At 41.7% G+C, this 27,002-nt stretch overlaps 1 protein-coding gene across 1 annotated transcript in view; it reads right to left on the bottom strand.

Moving 5' to 3' along the window:
- The window catches only part of LOC103183222 (zinc finger protein 236), a 76,664-nt gene that overhangs the window by 13,392 nt on the left and 36,270 nt on the right, over nucleotides 1-27,002 (bottom strand). The window contains exons 11-24 of the mRNA XM_007900571.2: nucleotides 25,870-26,073; nucleotides 25,141-25,294; nucleotides 22,812-23,072; nucleotides 21,047-21,306; nucleotides 19,246-19,347; nucleotides 16,100-16,251; nucleotides 15,532-15,635; nucleotides 14,335-14,486; nucleotides 12,202-12,387; nucleotides 11,410-11,680; nucleotides 9,946-10,049; nucleotides 4,015-4,380; nucleotides 1,964-2,112; nucleotides 741-984 (exon numbers count right to left, since the gene is read on the bottom strand). Of these exons, the coding sequence (XP_007898762.2) occupies nucleotides 741-984; nucleotides 1,964-2,112; nucleotides 4,015-4,380; nucleotides 9,946-10,049; nucleotides 11,410-11,680; nucleotides 12,202-12,387; nucleotides 14,335-14,486; nucleotides 15,532-15,635; nucleotides 16,100-16,251; nucleotides 19,246-19,347; nucleotides 21,047-21,306; nucleotides 22,812-23,072; nucleotides 25,141-25,294; nucleotides 25,870-26,073 (2,709 nt within the window). The remainder of the gene's footprint in view (nucleotides 1-740; nucleotides 985-1,963; nucleotides 2,113-4,014; nucleotides 4,381-9,945; nucleotides 10,050-11,409; nucleotides 11,681-12,201; nucleotides 12,388-14,334; nucleotides 14,487-15,531; nucleotides 15,636-16,099; nucleotides 16,252-19,245; nucleotides 19,348-21,046; nucleotides 21,307-22,811; nucleotides 23,073-25,140; nucleotides 25,295-25,869; nucleotides 26,074-27,002) is intronic.

Genomic DNA, 27,002 nt, shown 5'->3' with positions numbered 1-27,002 from the left:
ATTCCAGATTACATACATCTTTTATAAATATCCCTTTCATGAAAATGATCTAAATTTTTTAGATCTCATTAGTCAAACAATTTAACACCTATTGAGAACACTGATCTCAAATCTAAAACATAAAATATTTACGATGAGTATAGATCTCCTACATTTTAGACTGATGGGCCCGGAGAAAGGCATGCATCTCATCATGAATTCATTTCTTAATTAAAAATACAGCATAAATGTGCGCTAGAGAGTTGGTTTAGTTAAGTGCAAGGCTGAGTCAAAATGGTTTCACATAAAGTATGTTGCATTATATTAAGAGCAAAATTTATATACAAAAATGTTATTTTATATAGTAATACAATATTATCATAGTACTGTTTTAAAGACCTTGATGTATAATATTTTGGATGGACTCCTGATCAATACCAATTGATAGGGATAGAATCTCGATCAATGACAGTGATTATAATAAATAAATCATTCAAAGATTGAATGTGATAAATCGATAAACAAAATCAATGTCAGTGATTATAATGGATAGAATTTCATTTAATAATTGAGTGGTGTCATGGATAGATTCTTGATCAATGTCTGAGTGATATATTGGTAGATTCTAGAAATGATCAATGACTGAGTGATAACATGGATAGACTCCAGGTTGAGGATGATTGCTAGATTAGTATGTATAATGGTGAAAATAGAGACATCAAAACTATTCTGTAATGCAGAAAGAGATGAACATTTCTCACCAGAACTGCTTGTTGTTAGCACCGTCTCTTGTTCAGTCAGACTTTCCATTGCCATGACAGCCGATGGAGCCACTGCAGGTTGTATTGACAGACTAGTGATTGGCTGGATGACCACATTTGCAGGTACTGTGTTATCTGGTGACTGCAGGGTCCCAGTCTGTTGAGTTAGGTTAGGATCAGCAGTCAGTTGTTGATTGAGTAAATTGCTCTGTTGCAATGTCTGCTGTAAAATACTTGAATCAATCTGTAGGGGAAAATAATTTCTGTTTAGATACATCAGGAATCAATTTACTCAAAGACTACTTGTTCAAAAAAAAACCTAAAATCAGAAATATACATAATTTACCAATTTTAGTCTTTAACCTTAAATCCTGCGTAACATCCGAAAATCTATTTGAACCTACCCCTAATTTTACATGCTCTAGCACACTTCCTGGGGTCCCCAAGCCTTGGTTCCAGCCAACTAGTACCTAAACTTTCTGGAATTAGGAAAGCAGGTGGTGGTGATACTTCAAGGTACTACCCTTAGCTTGAGAAAGGATCCCACTCTTGATTGCTATCCAGAGACCTTTGCATGGTCAGATCTCAGACAATTAACATACTGTTACCTCGCCATGTGGGCACAATAATTATAAGCCACAAATAGAGAAATCTCATTGATATCACCTATTCATGAAATGTTACCAAATGCCAATGAAGGGTTCCAAAAATGAAAAGTGTGCTATTCTGACAGATTCCTGTGCTATAATGTAATAATCCTTGTATTTGATATCGTGCTTTTCACATCTTCTAGACGTTTCAAAGCGCTTCACAGAATATACTGGAAAGTGAATTGACTGTATATTTTGTGGGTGAAATGTGGCAGCCAATTGCGTACAACAGTGTCCCACAAACAGTCGTGGATTGAAGTAACCAAATTATTGTTGTTTTTTCTTGAGGGATTATTATCAGGCGTGTGGAGTAAGGAAACTTGCCCAAGGTTTCGCCCTGCTGGGAATTGAAACCAGGTCTCTCGCTTGTGAGGCGAGTGTTCTAACACTGAGCTAAAAGACTCTACCCAGGTACAACTTTGATTCACACTGGGCTGAAATTTATATTCACAAAAAAAAGGAAACCTTTATCTGGAATTTATCTATTACAAATGGAACCATTCACAGTCAGTTCCGTTACATAATGCAACCTAATGACATTCACAACAGTGAGGATGATATAGGATAGCGAACCTGCAAAGTGATGTTGTTTATGTTGCTGGGGTCAATGCCAGAGATTTGGACATTCTGCCCAACCAGATTAGCAGAAGTGAGCTGCAGCTGTATCCCTTCAAGAGTGGCAAAGCTGGCATCTGTAAGCGATAATGTCAGATCTCCTCCAGCTACCAGTAAAAAANGAGACCATTAGTTCATGACATGCAGACAGAGTTCATTTATAACTTCTATTTGCATAAGCAGATATGGCAAATGAAAACCTCAATAAAATAATCGTAATGATCCTTGCATTTCACTTCAGAAAGACGTCTCAAAGGGCTTCACGGGATTTTTATTATTAAATGTAATAATTGTTGGGACTTCTTAATAATAATAATAATAATCCTTGCATTTGATATAGCGCTTTTCACGTCGGGAGGACGTCCCAAAGCGCTTCACAGAACACACTGTAAAGTGAATTGACTGTATATTTGTGGGCGAACGCGGCAGCCAATTGCGCACAGCAATGTCCCACAAACAGTTGTAGATTGAAAATGACCAATTTAATTATTGTTTTTGTTTTTTTGGAGGGATTATTATTAGGCTCTGTGTGGAGTAAGGAAACTTGCCCAAGGTTTCGCCCTGCCTGGAATTGAACTCAGGTCTCTCACTTGCAAAGCGAGTGCTCTAACCACTGAGCTACAGGACTCCACATCTTCATGTTGGGAGGACGTCCCAGCACCTTGGGACATCCTCCCGACGTGAAAGGCGCTCTATAAAACATAATTTTGTTGTTGAACTGTGTATTTTGTAGGCTGACCCTCCAGCCAATTTGCATTCAGCAATGTCCCACAAACAACTGTGAAGTGAATGACAAATTTTATCTGTAGGATTGTTGGCTGGGAGATTGGGAGAAATTCCCTTCTCTTTTTAATTAGTGCCATGGGATCTTTAACAACCACCTGAACAGGCAGATGGGACCTCAGTTTAATGACTCATCCGTAGGACGGCAGCTCTCCCGGCAAGAACATAGGCTGATTTCTAAGTCCCGATGTGCGGCTTGAACTCATAATCCTCTGACTCAGAGAACAACTAAGCCAGGCTGACATCCAATAGAGCAATAAACACAGTATTTGCAATGTAGACTGGGTATTTCATGACCAGTCCACCCTCAATTATCAATCTACATACAACAGATGTTGTACTGCAAAACAGGCTTACAATTTTAACAATAGTATTGCATTAAATTATTTAATCAAATAAGACCAGGAACTGTTTTAAAACTATTGTTTTAAAAAATGCACTAGTAAAATAAGGCTCTTTTGTATACAACACATTTGCATATTTCCTCTGCTCCTGTTTTTAAGTGGTATATTTTGTTCAAGCACAATATAGCATTCAGGAAGCAAGCAAATAAAAGAAGCCCACATCAGAGAAAAGGCTCCTCATTAATTCCGACAAAATGATTTGGTGAGGCTGCAAATGGATTTTTAAATGGATTTTCACTAAGTGGAACACGACAATAAATCTGCAGCGGGTTATGAAAATAGTACAAAACGCAGATAAAATATGCAAATACACAAGTGTTTGGTTAGTGAGCAGAAGGATAGGAGATGGTACAATTTTCTCCATTAGAGCCTGCATTACAACTGGGTTACATCATCATCCTTCGGATAAATCCGGGGCTTTATTAATGTTCTGCTTTGTTTTCAATCGTGCTCAGTGCTTTTGGTTAATCTCTTTAGTGTACTGAAGTTTTATTTAAATGAAATCATATTTCAGATCAACAGGCCTGATAGGGTGATACTAGAACAACCCATCAAAAATCATCCCCATCATCTTTTATAGGACAGTTGTTCACTGAAACAAAGTTCATGAATATTTTTTGCCTACAAATATACAGTCACAGCACTTTTCAGTAAAATCCCTTGAAACACGTTCAAACAAATGCAAGGATTGATTATTATCATTAATGTTATTACTTTCCAAAATATCCCAGATATTTTGCTTCAGATCTCCAGTGGCTTGTCAACGCTGTTAAAATTAAATAACTAAAACTTTCAATAAGGTGAACAATTAAAAGACTTTACCTGACATTGAAGCAGGAAGAATGGCCTGTCCAACAAGTCCCTGAGGGAGAAGATTCTGATCAAATTGACTCGCGAGAACTCCATTATTAGTGATGTAAACGTTTGCATCCGTGGTTGTCAGCAAGTTTACAGGCTGCAAGCTCTCAGTCGTTTGACGTGTTACTGGCTTCCGGATTTTCTTTGGCAATGAAGTGGGTTTGAAGTGGGATTGTATATGGCTCTTCCTATGTCCTGAAGTCCGGAATCGTACATCACAATGTGGACATTTAAAAGGCTTTGCTCCAGTGTGTAGTCGCATATGAACTTTTAGACTGCCCTTGGTTGAGAAGGGCGAACTGCATACATGGCATTTAAAGTGTTTTTGACCTGAATTTAAAAAACAGAAGCACTGATTTTTTTTAACAACAACAACAACGATAACTTGTAATCATATAGCACCCTTCACTTGGGGTTGGATCTCGGGAGCACTGAAAAAAATATCAAAAAGAACATAAAAAGGCACAGACACACGTAGACAAGAAACATAACTCAATAATGTAAAGATAAGATTTGAAATCATGTCTTGCAAGGAACTCTGTAACGGATCATAAAACATGAGAGGTATGGAATCTCGTATCTATCCATATCGGGTGGGGGGGTGAGGGGACACACAGGGGTACAAATTCTGGTCTCAAGCCTAGATCTGAAAATTCCTTATATCCCAGTGTCACCCAAACAGGAGATACAAACCCGCAAAACATAACCATTGCAAAGATTTTGACAGCATGCGGCAATGTTTAGTGCAACCACAGACTGGTGCTCCAAAGTCAAGTCCCTCCTCAATACCCTAGGATACCCTTCAAACTGGGGTACACGTCCCCTGGGGAGGCGCCAGTTGCTTAAGTCCCAACAGTACCAGGTTTCGCGAACTGTCCCAGCAAAGCTGCTTCCCCAACAATCAAACCCCGTGAACACACTTCTGTAAAGGACAACCAAATGCCGCAATAACCATTTTCCTGACCAACCAAACTCCACGACAATGCGCTCTGGGCACTCGACCCTGCGTGAGGGGCGCTATATAAATGCATGTTGTTGTTGTTGTGGTTATTGTTGACAATGCTTCCCTCCACAACAATCCGACGACCTCAAATTGCACTACTTTGTACAGCCACCAAACAAGCTCAATCCTCCCACTGACGAGGTTGGACCGATCGATATTATACTGATAAAATATAATTGTTTGGCGTTATAATTTCCTAAAAAATTTTGTGAGTTTTACTTTAGCCGCCGCAATTTTTAACGAGCGCCTTGAGAAGTCCAGAAGACGTGAAAAGCGCTATATCAAATGCAAGAATTATTATTGTTATTATTTTTGAACAGTACCATGAAATAACAGGAAAGGTGCTTTACGAAATAAGAGTGAGTGCTTTTGACGCTCACACTGTTAGAACTATAGTAATCAACGGCCCTTCCAATGTATTACTCTGCGCTTCCAAAGTATAGGGTTTCCAGTTGTTTGTCTGTTTTAGTAAACCGGGAGATGAGTTTTTTTAACTCTGCTTAAATCGCGGGCCAGTGCCCGGCGGGGGGGGGAGTGGCGCCCGGCGGGGGGGTGGGAGTGGCGCCCGGCGGGGGGAGCGGAGGGGACAGCGGCGAGCGGCGGGGCCTCGAAAACCCAGGTAAACGGAGCGGGACTCACGGAAGGCAAGTCAGGCAGCGGCGGGGAGTCACAGGGCCGGTCTCCCGGGGATCGGGACCAGCGTCAGCCGGAGGCGGGGCCGGTAACTCACTGCCCGGGGGCCTCGTGGGCTTTGAGGTGGGGCGGGTGTCGCGGGGATCGAGCGGCGGCCATTACCGGTCAGGCCGCCATTTTGCACCTCCAGATTTTCCCGCCATTCTGAGTGACGTCACTTCCGCCCGCCAGGTTTGAATCCCTGGTCGCGGCTGCGGGTTACCACAGCACAGGACAGTGCCGCTGTACCCCTGTCTGTCTGTGTGTCTGTCCGTCCTGCCTTCCCCTGTAGGCTGCTCCTTGCTATCCACAATCCTCCCCTCTATCTACCATCTCCAGCCTCCCGCAGGCTGACAATGTCCTGCTAAACCCCCCGCCTCTTGTCCCAGTGTGCGCATCTTGGCTGCCGCCCCCGACCCGAGCTGGTCCTCCCTCAAAATGCCTCTCTCCCTACAACTCTCCCGCTCTGTCCTGCTCTCTCTCTCCACCCTCCCTGCCTTCTATGTCTGCTTGAACCCCTCCCCCCACCACTGCCTCCCTCTGCTCCAGCCTGGGAATCCTCCGCCGGGCTCATCGTGGCACTCGGCACTGGCTGTCCAGCAGCGGCCACACCGACTGCCCCATTCCCCACTACAGCCGCAAGCCACCCCGGACCCTGACCCCGGGGGCTAACCTCTCCTCCCTCATCTGCATCCCCACCCTCCCTCTCAACCATTCCACTACCCCCTCCCATCCCACACCCCTGCCAACTGCACACTCCGCATTGGACTTCAAAATGTCCGCTCCATCTCCAACAAGACCCTGGCCATTAATGAACTCATTCTCGATGAGAACGTTGAAATTATGACCCTCACAGAAACCTGGATCACACCCAGGTGACACTTTCCCCTTCACTGAGGCCACACCACCTGGCTACACCTACCACCATGCTCCATGCCCCAACCATCGTGGCGGTGGTGTGGCCCTCATATCCAGGGCATCACTTGCCGTATCCTCCTACTCCACCGGCTTGTTCCCCTCCTTCGAACACCTCACCCTCTGTCATCCCTCCCACCTCTCTCTGAAAATTCTCTTACTTTCCGGCCCCCAAAATCCTCTCCCACCTTTATCTCTGACATCTCCACCCTCTTTGCTTCGCTCTGCCTCTGCTCCAACCGCCTCATCATCGTAGGCGATTTCAACCTCCACTTCACCCCCTCCTGCTCCATCTCCTCAGACTTCTCTCTCCTCTCCTCTCTCAACCTCTCACTCCACATCCACTCTGCTACCCACACCCACAGTCACCCGCTCGACCTGGTGATCACCTAGGGCCTCAGTGTCTCGGATGTCACCATCACTGACAAGGCCATCTCTGACCACCATTTCATCTCCCTCAACTCCCATATCCCTCTCCCCACTGCCCCCAAACCTACCACCATCTTCTACCGCCCCTGGAAGAAGATCTCCCCACAATCCCTCTCCGCTGCACTGGAGTCCTCTGATCTCCTCCCCCTCTGAATAACCCACTCGCTGCACTCACTCTTCTCCATAGCACCCTCTCCACCACACTCGACGTCTTTGCCCCCCTCATCTCCCGAACTGCCTCCTATTCCTGATCATCACCCTGGTTCACCAGCCACCTCCGTTTGCTTAAGGGCCAGGTGCAGGTTGCCGAACGCACTTAGCTCAAATCCGGCCTAACAGTCCACCGCTACATCTGGCTGGACCTCATCAAGACCTACCGCTCCGCTCTCGCCTCAGCCAAATCAGCCTTCTATTCCAGGTTAATCCTGGAGGTGAAAGGCAATCCCAGGCTCCTGTTCTCCACCACTAACCGGCTCCTTTGCCCTCCCCGACATGCCTCGCAGATACTTTCCTCTGACTCTCACTGCAAGAAAATGCTGGACTTCCTCGAGTCCAAAATCAGGGGAATCCGCTCAACTGCCACTGCCCTCCCAACTTCCAACCCCTCCCTACCCCCACCCCACACAATTACCCATCCGACAATTACCCATCCCTGCCTTCCACACCTTTGAACCTGTCACCCCCTCCTCTGTCTTCAACACGGTAACCTACATGAAGTACACCACCTGCTCCCTCGACCCCATCCCTACCCCTCTGCTTAAATCTCAGCTCCACATCCTTGCCCCACTACTCGCGGACATCATTAACCTCTCCGTCATCTGGCACTGTTCCTTCCCTGCTCAAAACAGCCACCATCATCCCCACCTGAAGAAACCTTCCCTTGACCCGTCACAGCTATCTAGCTACTGCCCCATCTCAAATCTACCCTTTCTATCCAAGGTCCTTGAGAGAGCCGTTGCCTCCCAGCTTCGCTCTTTCCTCTCACTCCCTCCATGAATCCCTCCAATCGAGTTTCCGTGCTGCCCAGAGCACAGAAACTGCTCTGGTCAAGGTCACAAACGACATCCTGACCATGTGTGACCAGGGCTCCCTCTGCCTCCTTGTCCTCCTCGACCTCTCCGCCGCATTTGACACCGTCGACCACTCAATCCTCCTCCACCGCCTCTCCTCCCACCTCAACCTTCAAGGCTCTGTCCATGACTGGTTCAGGTCCTACCTTTCACACCGCCTCCACTTCGTCACGGCAAATGGCTTTTCCTCCAGCCCCCGCACTGTCTCGTGCGGTGTTCCTCAGGGCTCTGTCCTCGGTCCCCTCCTCTTCACCCTCTACATGCTCCCCCTTGGTGACGTCATCCGCAGACATGGGGTAAATTTCCACATGTATGCGGATGACACCCAACTCTACCTCTCTGCCTCCACCCTGAACTCCAGGACTACTGGCGTCTTGACAGACTGTCTGTCCGACATCAAGTCCTGGACGAGGGCCAACTTTCTCCAACTCAACATCAGCAAGACCGAAGCCCTCCTGATTGACTCACACCAGCGCCTCCACACCTCGGGCACTGACAGCATCAGCCTCCACGGCTGCACACTCAACCTCACTAAGTCAGTCAGGAACCTGGGTATCTTGTTTGACCCTGAACTGTTCTTTCTCCCCCACATCCCCGCCATGACTGGCACTGCCTACCACCACCTCCGCAATATTGCCAGACTCTGCCACTGCCTCACCCCTCAGGCTGCCGAAACCCTCACCCACGCATTCGTCACCTCAAGGCTTGATTACGGGAACCCCCTCCTCATCGGCCTTCCCAACTCTTCCCTTCACAAGCTGCAGATCATCCAAAACTCTGCAGCTCGTGTACTGTCATGCACCAGGCTCCGTGACCCCATCACTCCCACCCTCGCCCAACTCCACTGGCTCCCCATCCCCCAGAGGATCGAGTTCAAGATCCTCATCCTCACCTTTAAGGCTATCCATGGCCTTGCCCCTCCTACCTCTCTGACCTGCTGACTCCCTGTGAGCCTGCCTGCTCCCTCCGTTCATCGGGCTCCGGCCTGCTCCATGTCTCCCGCCCAATCCGCCCTACCATCGGTGGCCGGGCTTTCAGCCATACTCTGGAACTCCACCCCATCCCTTCGCCTCGCTTCCTCCCTTGCCTCCTTCAAGGTCGGTCTCAAGACCTTTCTCCTCGATCGGGCCTTTGGTCTCCCTCCCATCACCCCTACACCATCCCCCCTCTCACATGCTCAGGCCCCGACACCTAATTGTTCAGCGCTTTGGGACGGCCTTCCGTCTTGAAAGGCGCTCTATAAATGTAATTTTGTTGTTGCTGTCTCAGGGAGACTCACTATCATAAAGTTTGAGATCCTATGCCCTATGGCCCCAATTTCACCTCGTGAGCAGTGCCTTTAGCAGCACCATAAAGTGAATGTCCATTCACTGTATGGTCTAATCATTCCAGCGTATAAAAGACACTGAATCAATGTGTAACACTACAATTTTGCAGAGATTACTTGTTATTTCACAGAACAAGGCTGATCCTTTCACCTCAATATAGAAAAAAAATGCCTTAAATTTCACGACTGACAAATATGCTGCAAGCCCCAGTTATTGGCCTAGAGAGGGAAAAAATTATTTGCATTGGATATTTCATAAAATATGTTCACTGCTTTCAATTCAATGGATTGAATAATCCTCAAATAAATTGTCAGAAGCCTCTAATTATCTGTTGTAGTTCACTGTATTTTCAAGAATTACTAGAACAGAAATGCCATTTAGTGACTATCTGTTAGCCACATATGATTATTTATATAAAGTATTTATTTCACTGAAATAAATACAAATGATACAAATACAAATACAAATGATCACTGACCTGTGTGGGTTTTTAGATGACAGTCCAGAGTAGATTTCACTGTAAAACTCTTCCCACATTCATCACACTTAAAGGGCTTCTCTCCAGTATGGATGCGGATGTGCCTACGTTAAGAAGACATTTATTTTGTTACTTGGCTTTAATCTCCAAGTGCTGCAAGACACTGGCCTGCATGATGGGCGCTATATAAATGCAAGTGGTTGTTTACACAATTATTAGATGAAGAATTGTTTCTAGCTTCAGAAGCCTGAAAACAGTTTGAATGATGACAATAATAAGCATAAAAATTTTGCATATTATTTATGAAGGGATACTAGGCTTTATAAATAGAGGCATAGAATACGAAAGTCAGGAAGTTATGATGAACCTGTATAAAACACTGGTTAGGCCTCAGCTAGAGTATTGTGTTCAGTTCTGGGCACTGCACTTTAGGAAGGATGTCAAGGAATTGGAGAGGGTGCAAAGCAGATTTACTAGGATGGTACCAGGAATGAGGGACTTCAGTTATGAGGAGAGGTTAGAGAAGCTAGGATTATTCTCCTTGGAGCAGAGGAGGTTAATAGGAGACTTAATAGAAGTTTTCAAAATTATGAGGGGATTCAATAGGGTGAACAAGGAGAAACTATTTCCACTGGCAGGGTGGGTCGTAACCCGAGGACACCGATTCAAAATAGTTGTTAAAAGAAACAGAAGGGAGATGAGGAGAATTTTTTTTCATGTAGCGAGTTGTTCAGATTTGGAATGCATTGCCTGAAAGAGTGGTGGAAGCCGATTTGATAACAACTTTTAAGAGAGAAGTGGATAATTATTTGGGGAAGACAAGTTTGCAGGACTATGGAGAAAGAATAGGGGAGTGGAATTGCCTTGGGTAGCTCTTTTCAAAGAGCTGATACAGACTCGATGGGCCGAATTAATTTTTTTTTTAAAAAAGTATGTTCACCTCTCATACTAGGGTTTGGATCCAGAGAAGATTGACAGCCTGAAGGTTTCCACTATGCAAGGGTCTCACATAGAAATACATAGAGCTGAAGCAGGCCATTTGGACTAAATAACGTCCGAATCCGCATTAGCCCCCACCCCTTGGAATCCCCTCTCCCATAACCCTTAATTTCCCTTTCCCTCATGTATGCATCAAGCTTCCTCTCAAATACATTGACAATTGTTGCTTCAACCACAGCTTCCGGCAGTGAGTTGCACATTTCCACCACCCTCTGCATAAAGGAAGCTTCTCCTAAACCTCCTTTTAGATCTGCTACCATCTTGAAATTATGCCACTTTGTTTTGAACTCACCAACAAACCAAGGAAATATGATATTATGTTTGGGAAGTCTCAACTCAAATTACCTGTGACCATTCCTTAAAATTGTTCACTATCAGTTACATTAAATGACAATGTCACTTAGAGAAGCCATAACAAAGAACTTGTGTGCAAAGCTAAAAAAATTCACATCTTTCAGAGCTCACCTAACCAGGTCACTTGGTTTCTTGAAACTCTTCGTACAAAATGAGCATTGGTTTGCATGTTTTGGCTCCTCTTCAACCTCTGTGGCTTTATCCTTAATCTCACTAACCCGGTCCTTCTCTGCTGCTGATTGGACTAATACTTTTTCTGAGACCGTAGCATCCAATCGAGTCCCAGTCTTGGCCAGTTCTGCCGTCTCCTCTTCTGTAAAGGTGATGATTCCGATCCGTGATCTTCTGACCAGAGGTCTTTCCAGATTCTGATCTTCTTCATCTACACCATAATAAATTGTTTCAGGACAAAGAAACATATTTCATACATTTTCAATCAATCTATGCTGTACAATAAATAATTCCTTGCCCAGAATAAGAACAGGGAAGTTTTATAGCAAAATATTAGAAGGCAAGTGATGCAACTCATTACACATAAACCCACATCCTACCTCAGATGTAGCAACTTTCTGCTAATACCAATTATGTAGTAGAACCCAGTTATAGTGCGGTAGTTGGGGTGTGGGGGGGGGGGGTCTGCAAAATCTCACCCCACCTTATAATGAAGAGCGGTCGCCTAACAGCGCTTTCATCTTCAGCCAGCCAGCTTCCTGCACACCAGCATCCCACATTAAAATATGACCGAATTCCAGGTTTGCGGGGGGAAGATAATAAGATTTCATAACAAAATTTTTTTTAAATCACATGTACCCAACCTTGTGATATTAGTTCCTTATTTTGGATCAGAAACTTCCCATCACTTAGTTTTACCAGTAAGATAGTAGACGTGAGAGCAATTCATACCTCCAACGCCTGCAGTCACTTGATGAGCTTTCATGTGTCTCTTGCAGTGAAGTGATGTTCGGAAAGTGTCATCGCAAAATGGGCATTTGAAAGGCCTCACACTGGTATGGATCACCATGTGCCTTGTGAGGCTGCCATTGGTAGTAAATGTAGCATCACAAATGTTGCACCTGTAAGCCTTGACACCTTGAAACAAATATTCACATATATTGTGTAAGAAAGACAGTGTTAAAATAGTTTTTTGAAATAATAAAGAAATCAAAATCAGTAGAATAACTAGATAAAATATTTCAGTTGCTGCTGAGTGTTCCCAGCGATTTCTGTATTTGTTTTAAAACATTTCAGTTATTCTGCACTACTCTTGGAAGGATGTTGGACTCAATTTAAAAAACGACAGCTTGATGCTGTCATGGGGGGACAATTCAGAAGTATTCTGGAGGGATGCGATCAAATGCAACAAAGGGCCATCTACATCCAAACCTCTCTTCTGATCTTGTAACTTTTTTTGAGCAAAGTTAAATGGACATCAACCCTTTGACGTTTTATTGAATAAACTTGCTGAGATTGCACTTTGATTTATTTTTGAAAAAAATGCAAAACAAAAACTACTTCAAAGTTTTCTACGTTAGATTCATTTTGGGGGAGAAAGGGGTTACATTAGAAGGCATTGGACTGATATGCAAGTGTACTTAATTATTTGTGAATTTATGGTGCTACTGAAAGAGAAGCAGAGTCAATAAATTGGGAGCTATAGTGCATTAAAAATACCTAACTGGTAGACAAATTTTTTGTCCTTGCATTTGATATAGCACTTTTCACATCTTCTAGATGTCTCTGCTTCAGAATCAGCCTCAATGAGCAGTTCAACAATCACAAAGAGGCGACTGTTGGCCCTTTTACGTATCTACGTATACCAATGTTACAAGTCGTCGCATTCTTGAAAAAAGTTGTTTGAGCCATCTGATTTCAACCTTGAAGAATACTCATAATAATCCTTGCATTTGATATAGCGCTTTTCACGTCTTCTCGACGTTTGAAAGCGCTTCACAGAATAGACTGTAAAGTGAATTGACCGTATATTTGTGGGCGAAACACAGCAGCCAATTGCGCGCAGCAGCGTCCCACAAACAGTGGTGGATCGAAAATGACCAATTTATTATTGTTTTGTTTTGGAGGGGTTATTATTAGCCGTGTGGAGTAAGGAAACTTACTTTCCAAGGTTTCGCCCTTCCTGGAATTGAACCCAGGTGTCTCGCTTGCAAGGCGAGTGCTCTAACCACTGAGCTACAGGAGTCCACATATAAGCTGTGCAGGGCCACCAATAATCCTAGCATTTGATAAAGCGCTTTCCACGTTGGGAGGACGTCCCAAAGCGCTTCACAGAATATACTGTAAAGTGAATTGACTGTATATTTGTGGGCGAACGCGGCAGCCAATTGCGCACAGCAGTGTCCCACAAACAGTCATGGATTGAAAATGACCAATTTATTATTGTTTTTTTTGGAGGAATTATTATTAGGCGTGTGGAGTAAGGAAACTTGCCCAAGGTTTCGCCCTGCCTGGAATTGAACTCAGGTCTCTCGCTTGCAAAGCGAGTGCTCTAACCACTGAGCTACAGGACTCCGAATGTCTTTTGAATAATGAATGAGTTTTCAGCAAGATATGTACAGATGTTCCCTACCTCAAAAGTTAGCAGAAAATTCTCCAGTGAGTGAGCGGTCCACTGTGAAAACTACGGTTGTGTGACTACAGCATGTTTTACAATCTGTATTCTAATTCACATGTAAGATAAAATAATCTTCGAATACAGTTAGCTCAAGATCAGTTTTAGGTTCATAAAATAGTTTTCACTGTTGCAACTCTAGGAGCTACATCAGTGAACACTGAGTACATCAGATTCCAGTAATCCAACACAAACCAACAGAATTTACATTTATACAATGTGTTTCACATTGTGAGGATGTCACAAAATGCTTAACACTGTTAGCTGGGCACATGCACTGGGGGATAGGAAGGGGAAAGATGACTGAAAGTGCAGGCAGAGATAAGTCTGGCAAGTCCGTGTCTCATTCAATAATTTAATTCAGAGTGAAATGATTACTTGCGTCTGTGCCAGCTTTCTCAAATCTTTACCTGTGTGTGTTCGTTGATGCGCTTTCAAAACACCCGAGGATACAAAAGACCGACTGCACTGAAGGCATTTGAAGGGTTTTTCGCCTGTGTGGGAGCGTACATGCTGCTTTAGGTGGCTAGACTTCTTGAAACCTTTGGAACAGAACTCACACCTAAGGAACGAAAACAAATTACAACAATATTTAGAGATAGGCATATCATTTGTTCATACTTATGCATTTTAAAGTTTTGTGATTACTTAAATTTCATTAAATTTGCAATCTGTATATTCTTTCCATCCATAAAACATATCAAAATTGTGAACTATATAAATTTCTTGATCCAGTAGTATTTTTTCCCCCCTTCACCATTATGTTCTTCCCTTCAACATTGAGTCTGCCAGGACAAACATACAAGGAGCTCTCTTTGCTGAGGGCGCACTTTTTCAACCCATGACAAGATGTATTATTTATGGTGAATAATATGTGCAGCTTCTGATCAGAATGGATCATAACTTGCATTTATATAGCACCCCTCAGGCAGGGTAGAGTCCCAGAGCGCTTGACATTGGCGGAGCATGTCGCCGAGTTGTGGGGAGGTGACCTTAGTCACGGTCAAAGAGGTGGAGGGATAGAGCAAGGCTGTTCCAGGGTTTCGGGGTATAGTGACTGAAAGCGCGGCCACTAATGGTCGAATGGAGGCAGGAGGTGACGAATGCTTGGAAGAGGGTTTTGGCTGCGTTTGGGGTAAGGTACGGTCAGAGGCGGGTAATGTGGAGGAGGTGGAGGAAGGCAATCCAGGTCAGAAACCGATGTGGAGTAGAAAGGACAGCTGTGTGTCGAACCTAACGCCTAGATTGCACACTGAATTTGAGGGATAGGCCGGGGAGGTTGAGGAGGTCAGAGCCACTGGACCGAAAATGTTGACAGGAGCCAAGGAGTACGGCTTTCGTATTGTCGACATTTAGCTACAAGAGGTTTGTGCTCATCCAGGCCTGGATGTCTGCCAGACAAGCCAGATCCTCAATAATTTGTGATTACGTATAGAAATTTTTTTTCGTCCTCAAATGGCAGAAACTTAACCAAAATCTAAATTTCAATGATGGTTGGGTTCATTGAGCAGCATGTTTATATGAGCAGCATGTCCAGTATACAGAAGAGGACTCTGCAAGAGAAACTCATAAAAAACGATAATCATATGTCAGTCTCGCTGTCTGACCTGTATGTTCGTCTGACTTGGTCCTCACTGTCAGAATGGAACGCTGATCGATGGCTCTGAAGGTGCAGGTTTTCATGTGGCTGCTCATGCAATAAGCGCGTTGTCTGCAGTGAGTGTGAGACAAATGAAAATCAGAAAACACACATTAAAAAATGCAAACAGCTAAGAAAATATTAACAATAATCCATTTACAAATCCTTTTAATGTTAATCCGGGGTACCAGCTGCCTGTTCAGGTGGATGTGAAAGATTCCCTTCATTCCGATAGTCATATTGTATTGGGGAAGTAAAAAGCCTTCTTTCAAGGTACCCTGGTCAATAATCCCTCAAAAATTAACAGCTTCTCACAATATGTGAAGGATATGTCATGAAACAATTTGCTAATTTCATTCCAATGTTTATTAAATCAGATTCCTTAATAAGGAACTGGAGTTACCAAATTGAGAAGTTACTGGGAGAACCTCCACTTCTCTTTATTTCTGGAGCAGATCGATAGGAATTCTCCTGTTATGCGATACTGGCAATTAGATCCAATGATTTACAATATCACTGATTAATTTAATACTCACCACACTGATACTGTCTGTTGTGGGAACCTGAAGCAGGCTCTGCTGGTGGTAACTGGGAGTCAGAGCTTGTGACTCTAGGCTGCTGGAATCCTGAAGCTGTTGTACTGGTGTAAATTGACCTTGTGGGCCAAAGCTATCTGTGATGGTGAAGCCTAGCAAAAGGGGAAAATAAAGTTCATTTGTATTCACCTAAAACAAAGTGCTTAAATTCCGACACTGCAATTATAAGAACAATAATTACTTACATTTGATAACGTTCCTTTTATGTCGGGAGGATGTCTAAAACATTTCGCAAGACTTACTCTAAAGTGTATTGATTATTTTCTAGATGGATGCGGCAGCCAATTTGCACATAACAATGTCCCACAGACAGCCATGAAATGAATGGCCAATTTTATCTGAGGAATTCCCAGTTCAGATCAATTGTCAATGTTCATGTTTTGTTCAATAGGTAAACAGAGTTGTCTATATATAGCCAACTCTAACTCCCTGGATTTATAAGAAGGGAATTATTCAATGCAAGGATTTAGAGCCCCAAATTCTCAGGGCCTTCACCTTAACACCCTTCTTTTGAAATTTAAGAGCATGCAGAATTTTGGAAAATTCTCATATTTAGACTTAAAAATTCAGTCACGGTTAACAAAGGTCAACTTGACTGATTAGAACTAACACCAACCATCTTAATGTCAAATCTAGATCAGAAAAGAGGAATAGTTTCCTTAGTGTTTGAAACAGGAGTTCCAATTTTATGTGAAATTGGAACAGTTTCAATTTTAAGCAATTTGTGTGATGGCAATATATCTCTCAATTTGTCACACTTGTTACGACATCCGTTAGGCACATATCCCATTCCCTATTATAGGGTCAGTTCTCATTTTTGAATGAGGTTGAACTGCCTTGTTAGCTCCTTAAAAGCTGCCTGCCTCACACAGACATCGTAATCAGGTATCCTTTCCTCGCTCGGCCATACTGAAAAGCTCAATCTAAGCCAAATAAATAGCAATCCGGATTAGCAAAAATCTCTAATTCTATCGACACAGGAAGCTAATGCCCCATGAACTTTAGTGATCACTCCTTTCTACTGTAATTAAAATACTGGTACAACAAATAGCTGAGGTAATTGAATCTCAGTTACCATTTTTGGTCAAATGAAAAGACCACAGCAGTGCTGCATCCATAAACCAAATGAGGTTTGGTAGAATACACCACCAAAACCATGTGATGTATTGATCTTTGATACTGAAATGGGGTTATTACAGTTAGTATCTTCGATATCTTTCCATTCAAGTAGCATCATCCCATAACTAAGAAACAACTTGAGGAAAGTAGTCTTGCACTTTTCAGATGTCTTGAATAGAGAACACTTTTGGTCATTTTTTTTTATCTGATGGATTGTTTCCCAGGACACAAGGAGAAACTCCCTTCTCTTTTTGAATAGTGCCATAAGCTATCAATCCACCTAGAAATCAATCTTAAAGAACGTGCACCTTCAACACCCGTTGCATTTTTTTTAAAAAAGAAGGGAAGGGTGTAGATCCAATTCTGCAGATTTCTTGAAAACTAAAGCGTCTAATTATTTTCACCAATAGGAGGGCATTTGACTATGGAGTAGGGTGACCATATGTTCTCAATTTATGGGGACAGTCCCTGGATAAGATATTGTGTCTTGGCCAAATTTGCCTCATCTTGAGTGCAGGAACAAATTGAGCAAGAACAATAACATTCTTAAACATTCTAATACACTGATCAGAGAAATACAGCCATTAATCTAACAAGCTTCTCCAGTACTGACAGTAATAAAGAATTGTGGTGAGCTTTTTTTTGAATATATTTGGTTTATATTTCGGTTTTAACGGATTTGGTTTACAAAATATGGTCACTCTACTATAGTGGGCATCACACTCAAGCCTGATCTCTTCTCACTCAGCTGCCACACATATACACACGCTCTCTCTCTATTGTGAGTGAGGAGAGGTCAAGCTTGGGAAGCTGGAATCTTAACTGGTTTTCCCCTTCCTAATAATGGGAGGCCAGGGCCAATTTATCCTCCCCAAGCAGATCTGGCTGAGACCAGCAAACTCAGCACAGACTGGGATTCAGACCGCAAGCTCCTGGTCTGTAAACTGCAGCATAACCCACTGCACTATTGGGGCTGTCTCTGCATACATTTATAAAACAATACATCTCACAGGTATGATGTCATATATATACATATATATATAAAAAAATCTGAATAATAATCCTTGCATTTGATATTGTACAACTGTTCTTGATTGTTATTTTAAAACCTCTAATTGCGGAATATTAAACATTACAAAGTATAAAATGTAGAACAATTCTCAAGAAGAAATCAAACACTGACTTTGATGTTGCTTATTACTTGTTGCGACAAACAGGATTGCAGATAAACTAATAGGGGGGGAGGGATCCAGTCCAGCGATGTGGAATTTCGGGCTAAGTATTATAATGCCAATAATGCAAAAAATGCATATGAAGTGACAGAAATTGTCAGTGATGCATTTACCAGCATTACTGGCATTGCGTATACACTTCTACCGCGGTAAACCAACCACGGATACTGGACTCCAGACAGTGAAGTAGGAAGCTGTGGGAATCACGTGGGCCGCTCAATGCTGTGTTGGCGTGCACTAGAGATGTTGAGGCAGCGGAAGTTTACATGCGGGGCCCGGGAAAATTTTTGGCTTTCAATTTTTTTAAAAAAAAATGTTTTGGATTTCAGGCCAGGTCCAGCTAGTTCAAATTCTGGATACCCAAAGAGGTAAACCAGAGGCTTGCTGTATTTATAAAATCACACCACTCAATTCAAGCACCATTATGAGTTACGAGTTTAAGGGTAGCGTTTCAATGTGTGCATTCTTCTGTGAACATGTTGACAGAATAATATTAAGTTTGTTAACAGTGTTATAAATACACTTGAACAAAAAGTGAAACAATTCTGTGTATCACTTTCAGGTGACATGCCAACTTCCCAGCACAAACTATAGTACAGCCTTATTTAACATCCTTTTTCTACTTAAACATAATCATGCAATTTCAAGGTTAGATTTGTAAAGCACCTCAAAAGTTTAGTCTATTATTCTAAAGCTTATTATAAAACATTGAATTTACTTTTTTTAGACTACAACCTTGCGTCAGACCCTGTTGGTCAAAGGTCTGCTGTGTTATAGCCTGTTGATCAAACTGGTTGATGTTTTGCTGTAAGGTGTGCTGCGTGGTCACGAAGGAATCTGAAATCAGAAAAAATTAAGGAACAAAATGAATTGGACAGAATACCAATAAATTCCCATTAAAGCAACAAAGTAGCAAATATGTAATTTCAATATTTATTTAAATTTTGCAAGTAAAACAAAATTGAATATGATCGCACAGTAAGTTTCTTATTTCCTGAGTCTAACTTGGAATAGAGTATTTGCTAATGGACTTGCTGAGTTAAGAGCAGCTTCTACCTTGCAAATATCAGGTTATAATGCATTGTGGAATATTTCAGGCAAGGCTAATATATGGAGTCTTGCAGCTTAGCGGTTAGAGCACTCGCCTCGCAAGCAAGAGGACCTGGGTTTGCTTCCCAGGCAGGGCGAAACGTTGGACAAGTTTCCTCACTCCACACGCCTCTGTTCACCTAGCAGTAAGTAAGAATCCCGTTGTTAGTTGATTGGCGGATCGGTTTTCCAGGTGTAATAATCTCTTCCAAAAAAAATTAAATAATAATAGTCACTCAGTCCATGATTGTTTGTGGGACACTGCTGTGGGCTGTTTCAATTGGCTCTTGTGTTTACCCACAAAATACACAGCCAATTCACTTTATAATATATTCTGTGAAGCGCTTTGAGATGCCTCAAAGACCTTGATAAGACGCTATATCAAATGCAAGGATTATTATTATTATTCAAGCTCACAGCTGGTATATTCTGAAGCGACAAAGTCAAGAAAAATGACAACAAACTAAATCCTGACAGGAAACAGTATCAGCTTGTCTGTCTTTTCCATACTTTGGATTTGCAATTCAATTGGATACTGACGACTTTGGATTTGCAATTCAGATGAAACTGCAATTTGCCCATTGGAAGAAGCAATGTGGTTTGCAAATACCTCAAAAAGGATAAGCAATAGTAATACATTGTCTCTCATCAGCCAGTCCATATTGTTTTTGCTTATGCACCCAAAATCACAGAATTAATAATGCAGTGCAGAATTCCTCCATCTGTCAAAATTCCAATGCCCTCAGAATAAGCATTTTTTTCTGTGGCCAATTATGCTTCTCACTGTACAACACTGCATCATTTAAAATATTTAATAATAACCTAAATTACCTGCATCATTTATGCATCAAAGTCTAGTTTTATGCACTGGTGATACAATCTAAGTTAAATAAAATAAAAGGACAATAAATAAGATGGATGACTTTCTTAATCAGATCAAGATCAGAGGACAAAAATGGATAACATAGAAATAAGTGAAGGAAAACTCTCAAGTTAATATTAATAGATTTAGGATTTTTGAAAAGTGAGGTTGCTCTATCAATATATAAAAAGAGAAACAAAGCTACACAAGATTAATAATACTGATATAAATTATCAGAAGTCTCTGGGTTGATGACCTGGAACTGATATCCAGAAATGTGATCAGTATAGGACATAATTCATCATTTTAATGTTAATGAAAATTAATTTGATTTCTCCCTTCCTTGTTATTCTACTGATATGCTAGGAAAACCTAAATGTTCCATACGTTTTATAATTGAACTTTAATGCTATGACCTGATTGACCTGCTTCAGGGATTATCAACAATAAATGTTTCTTGTCCAAATGTGCAAGAAGGAATTATAGTTACTTAGTAATTTAACACAGCAGAAAATGTACATATTGTGAAAGGTACAAAAGCATTAGGTTCACAGCTAATCGCGGGAAAGTTTTCCTCGCTTCTACCTTCATCTTGTACAAGCTGCTGGTCTGTAAGCTGCTGGCTGAGACCACCCTGCTGGGAAGCCACTGCTTGTTCCTGACTCAGTCCCAGCATGGATTGCTGGTCAGCACTGACTGTCGTTGGCTGCTGCAGCTCATCTGCCTGAAGTTGGGTTTGTTCTTGGTTGTTAGCAGATACAGACTGCTGTTCCATCGAGTCTACCAAGGTGTCATCACCAAGCGAGACCTGCTGCTGTTGCTGAATCTGCTGAGCAAGTTCATACCTGTGTAAAAAAAAGGGAGAAAGAACTTAGGAAAATGGAACAGTATTTCAACATTTTTTCTTGATCATTCAAGTATCTAGAGTCCTGTAGCTCAGTGCTTAGAGCACTCGCTTTGCAAGTGAGAGACCTGAGTTCAATTCCAGGCAGGGCGAAACCTTGGGCAAGTTTCCTTACTCCACACGCCTAATAATAATCCCTCCAAAAAATCCAAAACAATAATAAATTGGTCATTTTCAATCTACGACTGTTTGTGGGACATTGCTGTGTGCAATTGGCTGCTGCGTTCGCCCACAGATATACAGTCAATTCACTTTACAGTGTGTTCTGTGAAGCACTTTGGGACGTCCTCCCGACGTGAAAAGCGCTATATCAAATGCAAGGATTTTCTGGCTCATGTGGAAAACTAGCACTAAGCTTAAGCTGCAACCAGACCAGAATGAGAGTTCCACATATGCAAACCACCTACACATTAGAAATTTCCATTTCTGGAATGGAATGAGCACTCTGCCCCCCGGAGGGACACTGCTTATCTAATTCCAGAGAGTATTAGGCACAGGTTGGCAAGAACCAAAATCTGGAGGACACCACAATTTGCATTTGGGGTACTGCTGAAATGTAACCAGCTAAAATCCTAGAGCTTGCCATTCAGAGTACTGTCTTGCAAGCTTTTCGCTGTTTGTCTAGTAGGACCTCCCTACCCCTTAGGGCTTTTGCTGCACGGATTACAGAAACTGAGTGGGAAGAATTCCTGCTCTGAGTGACTGGTCTTTCACTGCACGTCCTGCTGATGAGCCAGGCCGGCTAATCTGTCATGCTCTGTTGAACATAAAATCGAAGAAAACTGTGAGTAGTGCCCTGGAGTATTGTGGACCTGCCTGCTCAGGTCTGCTTGGACTACGGAGTCCACCAGAGGATTGATTCGACTCCAACATGCAGGAGACAAACATTATGTTCGTAAAGAGTTTTATTATTGCATCGGGGCAACATTTATGCTGCTGTTTCCCACTCTTTTTTAATTCCAATGCCGGGTGCAATAAATATGGCAGCTCCATAGCTGAATTTTTAGATACTACCTCAAATGTAACTAACCTAGAAAGCTTTCACGCTGACTATAAATGTCTAAGTGGAATGAGCTTAAAGAGCCTCAGCCATGTTTTTGATGGACATGGAGCTGCAGCATAAAACTGCACAACTGGCATTCTCACTGAAATCAAAGGTTGTGGAAATGTAACACTGCTACAGGAGTTAACTTCAGGAGTTGAGGTTAGGATAAAGAATGTTGTTGGTACAGTGTAAAAGGAAATCGACTGCGTTTAATCCAGTTATACTTGACCGGAAAGAGTGCTTGACACTAAGTGCAAACTTTGTTGAAATATTTCATTTACTGATATTCTTCATCTTTTTGACCACAAATTATAAACTCAGTTACGTAAAAGGCATACAAACCATAATGAAGTTAAACTCAGATAAAAAGCAAGCTGGAAATAATGCTTGTAAGTTCTTACCTATGTGTTTTCATATGCTTTTTACAGTTCATAGAAGTCTTGAAAGTCTTCTGGCAATACGGACACATGAAAGGACGTACTTCACTATGGGTTGACATATGACGCTTTAGACTACCATTTGTAGTAAATGTACCATCACAAATCAAACACTTGTACGCTTTGAGGCCAGAATGAGTCCGGATATGTGACTTAAGGACCCCGGATGACACAAATGCTCTGCCACACTGTGAACATTTGAAAGGTTTCTCACCTGTATGAGATCTGAAATATAAACAAACCACATAACTTAATGCAGGCGCCACCATGCATGGAGCAAATCTTAGATCAGAACACCTTTTAGGTGAGGTGGCAGTGAATAAGCCCTGGAGTTGAAGGGGAAGATTATAAAAGCACAAGAAGGGGAAAATCCTTTCAAATTGTAAAATAAACATTTTATTTGTTGCTCTCCATTAGTTTGTTCCATGAGGTCTGGCTGCAAGGAATACTTTAATCCCCCTGCAGTATGTGTCTACTAATATGAAAGGGCTCACGGCCACTCAATATATCTTTAAATTGACAGGTCTTGTAAATTTCTTTGATGAACCTTTCTTCTGATAATACCTCAGAGCTTTGGCCTGGTCAGTTAGGTACTTGAGGTGCCAAGTGTTATCAAAGGAACAGGATTACAATATTTGAAGAATATATCAACTATAAGAAAGGGTGTTGTAAATATTGTGCACTGTATGAGATTTTATGGTCTTACACAAGTGACTGCATTTCACTGTGTTCTCCTTCTGACCTTGGTAATTAAATGTCATTTAGTGTATTAGTTGGCTTTAAATATACAGTTGGAAGTGCAAAATTGAGATTTTGATCTCTACGCTTCAGAATGATAAATTCCTGACCGAGTTCCTATGGTTGCAAATCCACAGTACAAAACTGCTCACAATTCAGAACTTTTTTTTATATAAAAAACTTTGCCACATTTATGGAGGAAGATTTCATAAATTTACTTTCTGAACACAACATTTTCAAAAGGTTTGCATAACTCCAAGCCAAAGCAATTGTCTTTTGGTGACAGTATCATTTATCAAGCTTGGAAAAAATCCAATAAAGCATTTAAAGTTATCAAGAGCGAAAGCAATTCTACAAGGAAGTGTCATCATCTGCCTACCTATTGAGTTCTCCATGTGAAAATTGTAAAAGATCGAATCAAATTAGGGAACTGCATGAATATAACCACTCTGCTACAAGATATGTAACAGTAGATGGATACATTGAGGCTAAAAATTGAGCTTGGTCAGATTCTAAAAGTATATTTGGCACACTGAGAGATTCCTCAATTACCAGAAGCCTTTGTTCTTCCTTTGAATCTTCTTCCAATAAAAGGAGTATTTTCTGAAAGAAATACATCGCTCAGAAATAATAAAAAAAATTCTTGCAATTATTATACTGCCTTTCATATCGGGAGGGTGTTTCAAAGCACTCCACAGGATACTGTAAACGGTCATGCCTGTTTATTTTGTAGGCGAATGTAATTGGCAATAGCATCAAATGGCACAAAGAACCATGAAGTAAAGAGCTAATTTTGTCTGGGGGATTGTTGTCCAGGACACTGCGAGAAACTTTCTTCTCTGTCTCAGAGTTATGCAAATCCTTTGAAAATGTGTTGTTCAGAAACTAAATTTATGGAAACTAATTGCAGCAAAAGTGAGAAAGCCACGACGCTGCACTTGATAGCTCATTTGAACCAGAATAATGGAAAAGGAATAGCACTATGAACTAACATTGGCATGGATAAGTGTAAAAAAAAAGTTTAGCGGCTTTACAGATTGAATGCTAGTGTTTGACACGCTGGATTTAGCAGAGGACCCTCATGTTGGAAGGCTCCACTTTACCATTTCAATCATCATCTGGTAGGACATACCAACTGAATCGCTCAACTTAAATTTTTATCATTAACTTTTAGTAGGAATACTTGCAGCACACAAATTATGTCTTCATTTGTAATGGAGATTTAAGGCAAAAAAGTTAATACAAGTCCTACAACCTTTCCTTTATATTATTTCTGAAAGGAATTTTTCATTTCTAGCTTTGAAGACAATTCTTTGGTCAGGAAAACTAAATGTAATCTTGCCAACCTTTCACCAAAAAACTGAGGAGATTTCAACCTCTAAACAAGCTAATAATATTCCTTGCATTTGATATATATTGCCTTTCAAGTTAGGAGGATGTTGCAAAGTGCTTCATAGGATTTTACTGTAAAGTGGAGTGATTGTACATTTTTTGAACAAATTTGACAGCCAGTTTGCGCACATCAAGGTCCCAATTGTAGGTCATTGTATCATACCTGATATGTTGTTTAAGATGACTAGATTTTTTAAACCCCTTGTTACAATATGCACATTTGTATGGCCTGTCACCACTCAATCCATCAGTGATTATGCCATTGGCCAGGAAATGACTGTACAATTGGCTATTCCTTGGTGTTTGCTGGATCAAACCTACAAATAAAAAAGTATTTTTTTTAATTGTTTGCACTTTAAAAGCAATTCAAACAATTAATATAACACCATCTCAGGGGAAAAAAAACTGTAACAAAAAATGCAAACTCACCTTAAGGTCAACTTACTAATGTAGTCAATTATTTTGCAATTTTTTTACATTTCAACATTGTTTTATATAGTACAGTAATAACATCTCAAGTGAGATCAACTGGTAAATGTGGGTAAATTCTTTAGTCATTTTGCTGACCTTATTAGTGAGTTTCTACTGCACTTAATTAAAATAATTAAAATCAACCACTTTCATTTCAAAACCAATTAAGTGTGCAAAGAATTTTAACCAATCTCAAGCAGCATACTTCGGATAAATCCAATATTATCACCTCCCCAGCACAACATGTCACGCAACTTTCATGCTGATTAGCATTCAGCTACATATTTTCTTTTGAAACCTTTGATTTGCTTGGTGCCTGGAGACTCGCTCATAGCCAGCTGGCTTTGCATATGCATTATTTAGATTTGTTTTCCCAATGCATTAATTTCATTGTAAGCTTGTGCATCTCAAAAGCCCTTACCTGAATCGGTAATGAGAATAGGTTCCTGGAGAGGGATATCTGTTAATGTGATGCTATTCTTTAAAATCCGAGTCTTAGCAGGTTTCCGTGGAAATCGCTGTTTCTTATGCTGTAAATTTTTGAAGTGGGAAGCAATATGACTCTTTCGATGTCCCGAGGTGCGGAACTTTTTATCGCAGTGCGGGCAGTCAAATGGTCTGGCCCCTGATGATAAAAACAACAACTTGCATTTATATAGCACCCTTCACAGATCATAATGTCTCAAGTGTACTTCACAGAGATGGGATCCCTCCAATTGTTATCAGACACTATAATAATAATTCTTTGCATTTGATATAGCGTTTTTCACGTCTTCTAGACGTCTCAAACCGCTTCAAAGAATAGACTGTAAAATGAATTGACTGTATATTTGTGGGCGAACGCGGCAGCCAATTGCGCACAGCAGTGTCCCACAAACAGTCGTGGATTGAAAATGACCAACTTATTATTGTTTTGTTTGTTTTGGAGGGATTATTATTAGGTGTGTGGAGTAAGGAAACTTGCCCAAGGTTTCGCCCTGCCTGGAAATCTGATAAGAGTACCAATTATTCAGCTCGTACATTTCTCAAACAACACCTACATTCAAATGATACATATGTAAAATAGTTTTATTCCTCTCACTAGAAAGGACAGCAAAAAAAGGACATAATTGTAGACTCTTCCACCACCTAAAAATGCAAATCATTCTCAATGATGTTGTGTGTCACGACATTGACAATGCAGGTTTATAGTGGGAATATCCCATCAGATGCCAACATCATCAGTGCTGCTATCCTCTGCACCGGCAGGAATTTCAACCCTCTGAAGTGAAATAGAGGCTGTGTGCAGTGATGGGCGCCTCTATCCCCAGCAGGTACAGTTTGGGTGACTGAACGGCCAGCCGTGGCAGCTTCTCAATTCTGCACAGGCGTGGAATTTATGACATTATTGGAGTAGATGCATGATGACATCGTACACTTGAGACATTAGGTGGGATTTTCAGAAAAAACGCCAGACTGTACAATGAGTGATAATCGAGTGTCATATTTCAACTTGAGAACTACTCATTATGCAACACGAAGCATTAGTTGACTTGCTAAATGAGCTGCTTGAAG

The sequence above is a fragment of the Callorhinchus milii genome, unplaced genomic scaffold (genome assembly GCF_018977255.1).
Source record: "Callorhinchus milii isolate IMCB2004 unplaced genomic scaffold, IMCB_Cmil_1.0 Scaffold2, whole genome shotgun sequence".
NCBI lineage: Eukaryota > Metazoa > Chordata > Chondrichthyes > Chimaeriformes > Callorhinchidae > Callorhinchus > Callorhinchus milii.
Note: the sequence above shows the minus strand (reverse complement) of the source record. Positions and strands in the feature narration are given on the sequence as shown.